The sequence below is a fragment of the Rhinoraja longicauda genome, chromosome 12 (genome assembly GCF_053455715.1).
Source record: "Rhinoraja longicauda isolate Sanriku21f chromosome 12, sRhiLon1.1, whole genome shotgun sequence".
Classification (NCBI taxonomy): domain Eukaryota; kingdom Metazoa; phylum Chordata; class Chondrichthyes; order Rajiformes; family Arhynchobatidae; genus Rhinoraja; species Rhinoraja longicauda.
This window is the reverse complement of record NC_135964.1, coordinates 4,741,868-4,756,471: the sequence shown is the minus strand read 5'-3', so window position 1 is coordinate 4,756,471 and position 14,604 is coordinate 4,741,868. Positions and strand designations below refer to the sequence as shown.

At 43.3% G+C, this 14,604-nt stretch overlaps 1 protein-coding gene across 2 annotated transcripts in view; it reads left to right on the top strand.

Moving 5' to 3' along the window:
• Nucleotides 1-14,566, top strand: part of usp16 (ubiquitin specific peptidase 16) — a 52,555-nt gene extending 37,989 nt beyond the window's left edge. For both annotated transcript variants that reach the window (XM_078408924.1, XM_078408923.1), the window contains 6 exons: nt 812-988; nt 3,250-3,988; nt 6,265-6,356; nt 7,726-7,800; nt 10,769-10,922; nt 13,545-14,566. In XM_078408924.1, coding sequence (XP_078265050.1) covers nt 812-988; nt 3,250-3,988; nt 6,265-6,356; nt 7,726-7,800; nt 10,769-10,922; nt 13,545-13,669 — 1,362 coding nt within the window. In that variant the 3' untranslated portion in view covers nt 13,670-14,566. The remainder of the gene's footprint in view (nt 1-811; nt 989-3,249; nt 3,989-6,264; nt 6,357-7,725; nt 7,801-10,768; nt 10,923-13,544) is intronic.
• The last annotated feature ends 38 nt before the right edge of the window (nt 14,567-14,604 follow it).

Below are 14,604 nucleotides of genomic sequence, written 5' to 3'. Positions count from 1 at the left end.
GTCTTTGATTTGTTGCTTAGTTGATCTTATTCTATGGAGCTGGGGAGTTACTTTATCTAACCATGGCTTTCAGTTTAAGGAGGGAAAATAGATCTAGGCTCTTGATTCTGATTGTTATCCACCAGCCTATGTTGAAATCCTGACTCTCTTTGTTTTTGGCCTATGCTCTTTTAAGAACCCATTCAGATGGGCATAACAACTTTTCGACTTGGCCACGATGCCTTCTGTGGTCGTGACAACAGGAGTGACTAAAATCTGTTCTGTCATTGATTCAAGTCATGGCTTAGTTGTATCATAAAACGAATTATTGATCTTGGATCCTTATCGTTCCATTCCTTTGCTCAATATTTAAAAAAACTCTTGGTCCCCATTTGATATCTTCAGTTAACCTGGACCCAGGCTTTACTACGACTTGAAGAAGTGCTTTCTGGTATTATCCATGAATGGTCTAGCTCCCTGCAGTTTAAAGTTTCTGGTTTACATTCCGCCAGGCATCCCCACCCAAGAGGAAATGGGTTCTGTTGCTCCAATTAGCTCCATCAATCACCTCAAACGCCTCAGTTTGATCACTGCCAGTCAGAACACACCGTCAGTCTGTTGTCAAGTCATACGGTTATTTTAAGAATGCATCTGAAGGAGGAACTAGAAAGGAGTTTGCATAGAAAATTTGCACATGTTTGATATTAGTTGATGGTTCTTTCTTTCATTCTCTGATGTTAGCCTAGCTATCTTTGTTTGTCAGACCTCCATCTGGCCTCGTGGCTGTATCCAGAAATTATCTAGTACACTTAATTGCAATGCTGTATTGTAGGGTGGCAAGAAAAAATCCCAGGGAAAAGGGAGAAGAAACACAGTTGAAGATGATCAAAATGAAAATCTTAATCAATACAATGGAAAGATTGTCTCTAAGAACGGGGGAGATATTTCCACTGGCCCAAGCAAATATGAACAAAAGAAGGCAAAAAAACAAGCTAAAAAGCAAGCCAAGGTAAACGGTCTCCATCGGTAATCCAACCATTTGTCACTCTTTTGAGTACAAGAAGTTTACAAAATTCATGTAGTTGCTCATATCTCTACTGAGTCTTTCTGAAGGTCCAAAATAATTACAGTGATACCCATCACCCCCCCCCCCCCCATCCGATCCCCCAACTATTTCCATGGCCTATTTAATTTTCCCATTTACATGCAGAAACAAAGTCAGATTCAACATCAATGATGTTTAGCTTTACCTTGCCACCTTTTCTTTCAACTCCACCATTGTTTGAACTGTCACAGTGCTTATCTGACATCTAGTCTGAAATTTGATCTAATCAAATAAAGGGATAACGATTGCACTTTGATCCTTTTCCGTCTCTTGTAAACCCTTTCTTCACTTTTCTCATTACCATTCCCTTTTGTGATTTAATTCCTTCTTCCTTTTATGGATCTTTCAGTTTGTACTTCTTCCTTCCTCTTTCTTTGCAGTTATCATACCAAATAGGTATTTTTTCTACTCTGCAATCCACCACTTCCATTGTGATTGGAAGCCAGATCATAGAACACAGAACAGAACAGGAACAGGTTGCTCTGACTTTATGTGTCGAAGGTAGACACTAAATGCTGGAGTAATTCAGCAGGACAGGCAGGATCTCTGGAGAGAAGGAATGGGTGACGTTTTGGGTCGAGAAGCCTGAAGAAGGGTCTTCAGTCTGAAGAAGGGTCTCGACCCGAAACATCACCCATTCTCTCCAGAGATGCTGCCTGTCCCGCTGAGTTACTGCAGTATTTTGTGTCTACCTGCTCAAACCTTAGAGCTATGTCCTCAAGTTTTTGACATTTCCACCTGGGGGGGGGGGGGGGGGGGGGGGGGGGGAGAGAGAGGAATGTTCTGATTGTCTACCCTATCTTGTGCCTCCTATAATTTAAAACACTTCAATCAGGGCTCCCCTCAACCTCTGATGCTCCAAAGAAAACCATCCAAGTTTGTCCAACCTCTCCTTGTAGTTAACACCTTCCAAATCAGGCAGCATTCTGATTAACCACTTTTGCACCCTCTCTATAGCCTCCACGTCATTCCTGTATGGGTTGACCAAAATTGCATAAAATGGTCTAATTGCAGACTAACCAAAGTTTTATAAAGCTGCAGCATGATTTCCGAAGTCTTATGTTCAATGCCTCAACTGATAAAGGCAAAGCCTGCTTTACCACTCTGTCTACTTGTGTTGCCACTTTCAGAAAGCTATGGACTTGGATCTCAAACGCCCTCTGTACATCAATGTTGTTAAGCATCTTGCCATTAACTATATACTTTCCCCTAGCATTCAACCCCCCAAAGTGCAACACCTCACATCTGCCCAGATTGAACTCCAGCTGCCATTTCTCAGCCCATTATCTGTAACTGATCTAAATCCCACTGTGTGCTTTAACAGCCTTCTTCACTGCCTGCAACTCTACCAATTTTGGAGTTGCCTGCAAACTTTCTCACCAACCCATCCTCATCTATGTTCAAGAAGTGTGCATGTATGTAATTACAAACAATAGAGGTCCTAGCACAGAACCCTGTGGGACACCACTGGCCACAGACCTTCATTCAAATCAAACACCAATCCACCATTACCCTCTGTCTTCTATGGACAAGCCAGTTCTGAATCTGAACTACCGAGTTACCATGGATCGCATGTATGTTGATCTTCCGGATCAGCATACCATGAAGACCTTTATCACAGGTCTTGCCAATATTAACGTAGACAACATTTGCTGTTCTACCCTCATCAATCACTCTTGTCACCTCATAAAATTAACCATTCACATAAATAATCCCTTGGATATTAGCAGTAGCATCACCAGGGTTCTCCAATTTCTACCTGGCCACAGGCATTTCCTTTGCTCTTTCCACCTCTCTCCTTCTCTGTGTTAAAACAAGCTTGTTTTCTCACCTTCTCTCGCTGCAGTGGTTCCTGACCTGTTGAATATTTCCATTATTTTCTGTTTATATTTTAATTTATTGGTTCCTTTCGTATCCTGGAGGGGAATACCTTCTTAAGCTAATGAACTTGAAATTTTAGACTTAAATAGCTTAATTTCCTATCTGAAATTACTGATACAAGTGACTTTTTTTGCTGCACGCTCTATGGACATAAATTTCATTAGCCTGACATCCTTCATGATAACTACGAGCATTACCTAAACAATTTGGATATTTGTAGATTCTTTTCCTCTTTTGTTAATTGAATAAAGAACCGAAGTTTCATGTTTTGCTTTTTTTTTTAGCACCAACACCGGCAGCAGAAATCCCAAACAAGAGTGCTTGATTTGGAGGACTCCACTGCTTTGGATGAAGGAGAGGAAGAAAAACATGATGCCTCTGATGAAAGCAAGGAAGACTTGGCATCAAATGGCATTGAAGCAGAAGTCTCTCCAACACCAGATAATTGTGACAGCTTATTAACTGACCATTGTCTCGGGAAAACTACAAAGGAAAATATGGCAGATGATGGTCAAGAATTGAGTCAAGAAAACATTGATGTTGGCAATGAAGATACATCTGATGAAACTGGGCCCAAAAAAAGACACTCTGATGATTCCCACAACTCCAAGGACTTGGACTCTTCAGATACATTTGAGTCACAGAGAGTGACTGAGGACCTAGTTAGTGCATCCAGTGAAGATGAAGAAACTATTATTAAAGATATGAATAAACTAAATATGAACGAGAGCTCAATGAATCATGATGATGAAATAACTTCAAATCGATTGGAATTTGAGAACTCTTCTGAAACTACAAAGGATCTACTCGCTTCCATTAAAGACAAACGGGTGTTTTTTTTGGATGCAGAGAAAGCATTTTGCACACTTTCAGACAGAAAGCTGCTGAGCGTACAGGAATGTTCTCTGGAGGCTTGTTTACGGCAGTTCACTCAGATAGAAGATCTTATTGGAGCAAATAAACTGCTCTGTGAAGAATGTACCCGGAGGCAGTACAAAAGTGGATCAAAGATTAATGCAAATGGTAGTAAAATAACCGAGCATTGAAATTCCAACTGTGTTCCTTTCATAAGAGTTATCTATCATGGATTTGACCTCATCTTGTATAAAAGTATGATGTTAGAAAAGTTAGCAGTGCATTGTATCAGCTCATTCCAGATTTTGAACTTGGATCTTAATGGTAGATTAAGGATGAATGTTTTCTAGCACCTCTTAAAACTGAAAAAACTTCTATTTATATTTTGTTTTAATACTGAAGTACCACAGAGCTTCACTGGAATGTAATAACAGTAAACCCTCGCTTTAACGGACCCCTTTATAATAGAGTTTGTTTCTAGTGGACGGACCTGTCCGCACCAGGCCGGCTTGCATGGCCTTCCCCAGCCCCGGCTCACGACGTCACCTCCGGTCCGCAAGGTGCACTAAGGAGACCTCCTTCACCCACCGCACGGCCTGTTGATGCGATTGTTGTTGAGGCTCACGTTGTAGCCCCTGGCACAGTGCATTCTTCGGGCAGCCACGAGACGCCCTTGTCCTTCCACTCCCACCAGCTGCCGCTTCTTCCTTCACTTTGTCCGTTCCCCTGCTGTCGCCGCCGTCACCTCCTCCTCCCTGGGAGTGGCGGGCGTGCTCCACCTTGGAGGGTGCGGGGGAGAGGGGAGTGGGCGGGGTGGTGTCCAGCGTGGGGGGGGGATGCTGGGTGGCAGCTGGGGGGAGGGGGCCCTGCGATGGCCAGGCGTGGCTTGTCATTGGCGGCAGTCTGAGTGAGAGCTGACGGCCGGGCGCTGCGCCTGTGTCAACTGGACTGTAGGGAGGCTGATGGGGTGCAGACCACCTGCATCTGCACCTAAAGGTGAAACATCATAGAGGGCTGGAATAACTGAAGAACATCATCTTTCCATGGTCTCCAGAGATGGTGCCTGACCCACTGAGTTAGTCCAGCATTTTGTCCCTTTGTGTATCAACCAGCACCTGCAGTTCTTTGTTTCAACTACATGCAATGATAATACATTACTGGGTTATAGTGGACAATCGGCAATAACAGACACCATCCCCCCCCCCCCCCCTATGGGTGTTACAACGGCGGTTTACTGGAGTGAAGAATGTGATACCATGAAAAAGGATGAGGCATTAGTGCAGGTGTCCAAATGTTTAATGAAAGAGAACATTTTAAGCAGTGTTTTGGAAAAGACGTGGGGGGGTGGGGACTGAAAATATAACAAAAGCTTGGATAGCAACAGCAACAGCTTGGGTTCCGAGAAAGGCAGACGAGGGAAGTGTTGAGATTGAGACGTTGTGACATGGAAAGGCACTACTGGGTCAAATAGATTGCTTGTACTGGAGGAATTTTAGTTTTGGAAATTGACAGTTATTTGAAAGCTAGAGATTCCAGCAGTCTGATTTTTGGGGACACAAGTGTTTAAAAGTAGAATTTGGTTCTATTTGTTTGAAGCCAACTGATGTTAAATGGAAAAGGTGCAGTTGAAACAGTGAGTTGTAGTTGTAGCTAGCAGAAAGTTCATCGTAACCCTTTCTTCATATCACTCAGCAACGTTTATAAAATTTTAAGCTCATGAAGAAATTGTTAATTTTGGAATTAATATAGACTGCTCAGAGTTGCCAAATTTTTTGAAGATGGGGTGCGATCTACCTTTTGTTTTCGGGGAAGAAACATAGAAAACTAGGTGCAGGAGTAGGCCATTCGGCCCTTTGAGCCAACACCACCATTCAATATGATCATGGCTGATCATCTAAAATCATTACCCCTGTTCCTGCTTTTTTTTCCCATATCCCTTGATTCCTTCAGCCCTAAGAGCTAAATCTAACTCTCTCTTAAAAACATCCAGTCGATTGGCTTCCACTGCCTTCTGTGGCAGAGAATTCCACAGATTCACAACTCTTGGGTGAAAAGGTTTTTCCTCATCTCAGTCCTAAATGGTCTACCCCTTATTCTTAGAGACTCCAAAGCCTGCTCAAAATTTGGAAACTTGTTCTGTGCTTGCCAGGAAGGGTCATAAAATGAAGCATACATCCAACTTCCAATGAAAGTTGGTTATAGTTGTGTGCTTCTATTGCCAAACCAATAGTTTACAATGTTTTGCAAACTATTCACCCAAATTGGAGTTAATTGAGTTTAGTGATGCTCCATTTTGGTCTTTTGCTTCTAATATGTTCACTATAAGTCAACTAAAAACTGTTCTGCATGTTTGTGTGGTAAAATAGACTTCCATTCCAAAAACAATTTGCCTTTCATTGTAAAAAGACACATTAAATCTTTTTTTTGGTAAACATATTTTGCAGATATCAAGCATGTGTACACTAATGCCAAGAAACAAATTCTTGTTTCGTCGTCACCTCCGATTCTGACACTTCATTTGAAAAGGTTTGAGCAGGTAATTATTATTTGTGGTTTCAGTGTTTCAATATTTTTTTTATTTGTAAGTTAAATGGTTTATGGAAAATACAAATTGCAACAGTGAAGTACTTTAACATATATTGCTTGGCAGTACTTTACAGACTTGGTTTATTTCTCCTGGAGTTCTCATTACCCCTTAGTGGGAGTTTCAATGATTCTGTAATTGTGATCATCTTCAAGAAAACTAACAAGTGGAACTGTGATTTTCAGAGAGAAATCTCCTGGCTGTGGTAACAACACTAAGAAACATGCAGGGAATAGCTCCGGCCACTATACATTCAACCTCCCACAAGTCTTGAATTCCATCAATTTGGAGGGACTGTGGAGCATCCTCGAATTTGGCTGCCCACAGAAATTCCTCTCCATCTTGTTTCAACAAACATCCTGTAGAAATGGAGCAAACCATCAGAACTGATGGGAGATAATTCAACCTACAGTGTCTACCAAAACCAAGGTTACTCACATTTGAGTAGTTAAGCTGCAGTATGCAGACAACATTTGAGTTTGCGCACACTCATGCAGAAATCCCAAGAGCTCATCAACCTGTTCACCAAAGTGTACTCACCTTGCACTCACCATTTGCAAACCAAAGTTCTCTGCATAACCAACACACTGCCACCAAACAACAAAGGTTCATGATGAAAACGTGATTATTTTCCAGACCCATCTGGGCGAAGGCCTACATCAGTAATGAAATTCAGCACTCGCTTCATTGGTTAGTTGCTAGACAAAACCCTTGGTTTGCCAGCAGCAGTGATATCTGCCCATGTATGCTTCTGAGAACTGATCTGAGAACTGATGGGATCTCAAAGCATTGAAAAAAAATAACATCAACATCACCGCTTTGCCTCTGTAAAACACTCAAAATTTGACTGGAAAGACCAGTGAACCAATATCAACACCCTATCCCACCCTACATCCAGAGTCACATTGGGCAGGCCACATTGTCTGGAATGAGGCATGATATTCTGAGCTTTAATGTGCAAGGACATCTACATAAGATTTACAGTTCCCTCAAAACTGGAATGGAGCCAAGTCACTGGCATGAGAACATTAAGAGCAAGTCTAGTAAATTTAAGAACAATTCTGGTTTGTCCTGGCAAAATCTTTTTGAGTGGAATAAAGGAGTTTTTAAATCTACTCGTGACTTCAATAAAAGTTGATCATTTTGGTTTCTGTATCTAAATTCACGATATCCTGAGCTGCTAGGATTACAGTGTTAATAACCAAACAAATTGTGATTTAAAGAAAATAGGTATTTTGCAGACCTTTCAGTATGTAGTTAGCTTAAGAAACCAGTATGTTTTTAATGATTAAAATATGCATCATAATTGTTTTTCTTTCAGTTGGGATTTGCTCTTTGCAAAATAAACAAGCATATCCCTTTCCCACAAATTCTTGATCTTGCTCCATTCTGTCAAGTAAGTTTAAAAAAAACTTGAATTGGTATAACTTGTTCATTTTTTCACAGATCAGTTAACATCTCTTATCGAAACGTATAAGATTATTAAGGGGTTGGACACGTTAGAGGCAGGAAACATGTTCCCAATGTTGGGGGAGTCCAGAACAAGGGGCCACAGTTTAAGAATCAGGGGTAGACCATTTAGAACTGAGATGAGGAAAAACTTTTTCAGTCAGAGAGTTGTAAATCTGTGGAATTCTCTGCCTCAGAAGGCAGTGGAGGCCAATTCTCTGAATGCATTCAAGAGAGAGCTAGATAAAGCTCTTAACGATAGCAGAGTCAGGAGGTATGGGGAGAAGGCAGGAACGGGGTACTGATTGAGAATGATCAGCCATGATCACATTGAATGGCGGTGCTGGCTCGAAGGGCCGAATGGCCTCCTCCTGCACCTATTATCTATTGTTTATCACAATGATTACTGAATCAGAACCTTTTTGCCTTGATGCAAATTTTGCTCCCGTTTCACGAATGTAAGTAATGCCAAGACTAGTAATATTAACACCAGTTGGTACTTTTGAGTTATATCAGATGCTCACATTTTAATTGAATGGTATTGATTATTATTGCAGGAAGAAAAATATAGTGCATTTATTTCTATTCAAGTTCCTCAAAATAACTTGTGTAGGAAGGAACAGAAGATGCTGGTTTAAACCAAAGATAGACACAAAATGCTGGAGTAACTCAGCGGGACAGGCAGCATCTCTGGAGAGAAGGAATGGGTGATAGAAACATAGAAAATAGGTGCAGGAGGAGGCCATTTGGCCCTTCGAGCCAGCACTGCCATTCATTGTGATCATGGCTGATCATCCACAATCAGTAACCTGTGCCTGCCTTCTCCCCATATCCCTTGATTCCAGTCGCCCCATGAGCTCTATCTAACTCTCTTTTAAATTCATCCAGTGAATTGGCCTCCACTGCCTTCTGTGGCAGACAATTCCACAAATTCACAACTCTCTGGGTGAAAAAGTTTCTTCTCACCTCAGTTTTAAATGGCCTCCCTTTTATTCTTAGACGGTGTCCCTCTGGTTCTGATGATGTTTCCAGTCTGAGAAAATAACCTGCTGCTTGGAAGGGTGGCAGATTTTGAATTGTGTGTTTGAATTTCAACATGGACAAAAAAAGATAGCCAATTTTAAAGTTGGATTTAATCACGAGGCCTTTTTGTTTGAGTTTTCTCCAATCACCCAATTGATGACTTTCAGCGGCATATTTTGTCCCTTCCAAAGTTGGTGTGAGATTCAGAAAGTTAGATTCAGGATCAGTTCCTGTGGATTGGAGGATAGCAAATGTTGTCCCACTTTTTAAGAAAGGAGGGAGAGAGAAAACGGGTAATTATAGACCAGTTAGTCTGACATCAGTGGTGGGGAAGATGCTGGAGTCAATTATAAAAGACGAAATTGCTGAGCATTTGGATAGCAGTAACAGGATCATTCCGAGTCAGCATGGATTTACGAAGGGGAAATCATGCTTGACAAATCTACTGGAATTTTTTGAGGATGTAACTAGGAAAATTGACAGGGGAGAGTCAGTGGATGTGGTGTACCTCGACTTTCAGAAAGCCTTCGACAAGGTCCCACATAGGAGATTGGTGGGCAAAATTAGGGCACATGGTATTGGGGGTAGGGTACTGACATGGATAGAAAATTAGTTGACAGACAGAAAGCAAAGAGTGGGGATAAATGGGTCCCTTTCGGAATGGCAGGCAGTGACCAGTGGGGTACCGCAAGGTTCGGTGCTGGGACCCCAGCTATTTACGATATACATTAATGACTTAGATGAAGGGATTAAAAGTGCCATTAGCAAATTTGCAGATGATACTAAGCTGGGGGGTAGTGTGAATTGTGAGGAAGATGCAATAAGGCTGCAGGGTGACTTGGACAGGTTGTGTGAGTGGGCGGATACATGGCAGATGCAGTTTAATGTAGATAAGTGTGAGGTTATTCACTTTGGAAGTAAGAATAGAAAGGCAGATTATTATCTGAATGGTGTCAAGTTAGGAAGAGGGGATGTTCAACGAGATCTGGGTGTCCTAGTGCATCAGTCACTGAAAGGAAGCATGCAGGTACAGCAGGCAGTGAAGAAAGCCAATGGAATGTTGGCCTTCATAACAAGAGGAGTTGAGTATAGGAGCAAAGAGGTCCTTCTACAGTTGTACCGGGCCCTGGTGATACCGCACCTGGAGTACTGTGTGCAGTTTTGGTCTCCAAATTTGAGGAAGGATATTCTTGCTATTGAGGGCGTGCAGCGTAGGTTCACTAGGTTAATTCCCGGAATGGCGGGACTGTCGTATGTTGAAAGGCTGGAACAATTAGGCTTGTATACACTGGAATTTAGAAGGATGAGGGGGGATCTTATTGAAACATATAAGATAATTAGGGGGTTGGACACATTAGAGGCAGGAAACATGTTCCCAGTGTTGGGGGAGTCCAGAACAAGGGGCCACAGTTTAAGAATAAGGGGTAGGCCATTTAGAACGGAGATGAGGAAGAACTTTTTCAGTCAGAGAGTGGTGAAGGTGTGGAATTCTCTGCCTCAGAAGGCAGTGGAGGCCAGTTCGTTGGATGCTTTCAAGAGAGAGCTGGATAGAGCTCTTAAGGATAGCGGAGTGAGGGGGTATGGGGAGAAGGCAGGAACGGGGTACTGATTGAGAGTGATCAGCCATGATCGCATTGAATGGCGGTGCTGGCTCGAAGGGCTGAATGGCCTACTCCTGCACCTATTGTCTATTGTCTATGCCACAGCACAATATGGCGGAAGCTGATTGGCAGCCAGTCCTTATTACAAACACATTTGTCATTTTCATTTTAAAGTCATGGCTAAAATTAAATGTATTTGGTAATTTTGGGAATGGGGTTTTAATAATCTTAATTCCAAATGTTAAACATATTGCACATGAGCTCCCGAATTAACTAACCATTTCATTACAGAATGTTAAAGACTGTACAAATATATTGTACAGTCTATATGGAGTTGTGGAACACAGCGGTACAATGAGATCTGGACATTATACAGCTTATGTCAAGGCACGAACTCCCAACAACCACCTTTCAGAATATGTGATGACTCGAGGGAAAGTGTCAAGTAAGTACAGATTTTAACAAGTTTGGAATTAATCCTTTCAGAATTTTATGCAGGCCATTCAACTTCTTAATGGCCGAAAGTTCCATTCACCTTTTATTTCAACTTACTTCTCATGTCCAACCACTATTTTGCCGTTTGGAGGAGGTGCAGGTGAACCTCTGTCTCATTTGGAAAGACTGTTTAGGTCCTTGGATGGAGTCGAGGGGGGAGGTAAAGAGACAGGTGTTGCATCTCCTGCGGTTGCAGGGGAAAGTACCTGGGGAGGGGGTGGATTGGGTGGGAAGGGACGAGTGGACCAGGGAGTTATGGAGGGAATGGTCTCTGCGGAAAGCAGAAAGGGGAGGGGATGGGAAGATATGGCCAGTAGTGGGATCCCGTTGGAGGTGGCAGAAATGTTGGAGGATGATTTGTTGTATGCGACGGCTGATGGGGTGGAAGGTGAGGACTCTGTCCTTGTTACGAATGGGGGGAGGGGGAGCAAGAGCGGAGCTGCGGGATATCTACCTTCACTAGACCTTTTCATTTCTAACTGCCGGTGGGACATCAACCGCCTCAAATTTTCCACTCCCCTGACTTACTCTAACCTCTCCCCTCCTGAACGTACAGCCCTCCACTCACTCTGCAGCAACCCCGACTTGGTTATCAAACCTGCCGACAAGGGAGGTGCCGTGGGTCTGGCGCGCTGACCTCTACTGGGCTGAGGCCAGACAACTCTCAGACACCTCCTCCTACTTATCCTTGGACCATGACCATCAGACGAGCACCAGGCCTTAATCTCCAACACCATTACTGATCGCATCTCTCGCGGCTCTCTGCCCCTTTAAGAACTTTATTGTTCCCCAGCACGGCCCGTTTTTACCTTCTCCCCAAAATCCACAACCTATTGTTTCTGCCTGTTCATGTCCCACCAAATTAATTTCCACCTACCTCGACTCCACCCTCTCCCCCCTTATCCGCTCCCTCCCTACCTATGTCCAAGACACCTCACATGCTCTCCATCTCCTCAATAACCCGTTTTCCAGGCCCCCACTCCCTCATCTTTACTATGGATGTCCAGTCACTTTACAACTCCATCTACCACCAGGATGGTCTCGAAGCCCTCCGTTTCTTCCTCGACCGCAGAACCAGCCAATTTCCATCTACTAATACTCTCCTCCGCCTAGCAGAGCCGGTCCTTACCCTCAACAACTTCTTTGACTCCTCCCACTTCCTCCAAATCCGAGGCGTAACTATGGGCACTCGCATGGGCCCTAGCTGTCTCTTTGACGGGTACGTCGAACAACCCTGTTCCAGGCATACATTGGCAGTATCCCCGAACTCTACCTCCACTACATTGACAACTGCATTGGAGCTACCTCTTGTACCCATGCAGAACTCACTGACTTCATCAATTTCGCCACTAATTTCCATCCTGCTCTTAAATATACTTGTACCATCTCCGACACCTCCCTACTGTTTCTGGATCTCACCATCTACTACAAACCTACTGACTCCCATAGCTATCTTGACTACACGTCTTCCCACCGTTTCCTGTAAAAACTATTCCCAATTCCTCCGTCTACGCGCATCTGCGCCAAGGATGAGGTGTTCCATACTAGGGCATCGGAGATGTCCTCATTCTTTTTCGGAAAAGAGGGTTCCCCTCTTCCATTATAGATGAGGCTCACTAGTCTCCTATATCCCACAGCTCCGCTCTTGCTCCCCTCCCCCCATTCGTAACATGGATAGAGTCCCCCTTGTCCTCACCTTCCGCCCCATCAGCCATCGCATACAACAAATCATCCTCCAACATTTCCGCCACTTCCAACGGGATCCCACTAGCCACATCTTCCCATCTCCACCACTTTTTGCTTTCCAGACCGTTCCCTCCGTAATTCTCTGGTCCTCGTCCCTATCCACCCCCTCCCCAGGTGCTTTCCCTTGCAACCGCAGGAGATGCAACGCCTGTCCCTTTACCTCCCCCCTCGACTCCATCCAAGGACCCAGTCTTTCCAGGTGAGGCAGGGGTTCACCTGCACTTCCTCCAACCTCATCTATTGTATCCGCTGTTCCAGATGTCAACTTCTCGACATTGGCGAGACCAAGCGCAGGCTCGGCGATCGTTTCGCTGAACACCTCCACTGAGTCTGACTCAACCAACCTGATCTCCCAGTGGCTCAGCACTTCAACTTCCCCTCCCATTCCCAATCTGACCTTTCTGTCCTCGACCTCCTCCATTGTCAGAATGAGGTCCAGCGCAAATTGGAGGAACAGCACCTCGTATTTTGCTTGGGCAGTTTACACCCCAGCGGTATGAACGTTGACTTCTCCCACTTCAGGTAGTCCCAGCTTCCCCTCTCTATTCCCTCCCCCTTCCCAGTTCTCCCGCCATTCTTCCTGTCTCTGACTACATCCTATCTTTGTCCTACCCTCCCCCCATACATCAGTCTGAAGGGTCTCGACCCAAAATGTCACCCATTCTTTCTCTCCCGAGATGCTGCCTGCCCGCTGAGTTACTCAAGCATTTTGTGTCTACAGGTCAGGATCAAACCCAGGTCCTGGGAAATGTGGACAGCTGCAATGAATACTGTAGTATTGTGCAATTAATATTTTACCAATTGACAGATTGTTTCTTTTTTTTAGGGATCGATGCAGAGGGACCTAGGGGAAGCTGGTTCTACGTAAGCGATAGTCGTGTGCAGGAAGTGTCAGAGACAAAAGTATTAAATACACAGGCCTACCTGCTGTTTTATGAGAGGATCTTCTAACTTTTGTCTATAAAAAGGACTTTACATTGAGGACTGGTGCACAGCAACCATTTTAGTTTCTGGAAATATCGGAATCTATGCAACATTTATTAAATGGAAAATTGATTGTGATGTGAGAACCCCCCCCCCCCAAAAAATATTCATGTAATTTATAAAATGAATCTTTCTTAACCACTAATCAAAATGGCCTATATTTTTCCTAGATTACATCAAACATTACTTTTTCAAGTTATACTGATGATGCTTTTGATAGCAATAAGTTTCAGCTGAACTCAGTCTCCAAGTACTCAAATCATTTTAACTTGAAACGTGATCAATTCTAATGGAGGTGGTTTAATTATTCTCCTCCTCTAAATGCAGGATGATGCAATTTTGAAAATGAAGATGGTTACATCTGTTGATCAGATAAGTCAGCTTTTTCCCCACTCACCAGCTGAGTCAAATTTTGGGATGCTTGTATTATGCAAATTGCTTCATATGTATTATACGGTGCAAGTTTTGTTGCAGACAATTGCAACTGGAATAAAATCAGTCTTTTGTCCTAGAAAGATTCCTGCATTGTCCGTTTGCTTTTGCCAAACTTGCTTCCTAATAATTAAGGCTCCCCACCGTATGAATTTATCCCAACCACCCCAATGCCAGTCTTCATCTTGTACAACAAAATAAACTAACCTCAGTCCCTACACAACTCATTTTAAAAAGCATGGGTTTCAAAAAATAGTCAAAAAGCATTCTTGTTTCCTGGTTGATTTACTCTATTGTTCTAACAGAACGTAATTTGGCAGCACAGTGGACGCCCAGGTAGGATTAGAGCCAAAGGTGCTTTAAGAATTAAAGCAGAATGCTCCTGTGCATCTTATTCCAGAGGAAGCCTTTAATTATTGTTAAATACCTACAAGTACCATAGCAGTAGAACAAAGACATGGAATGTTTTG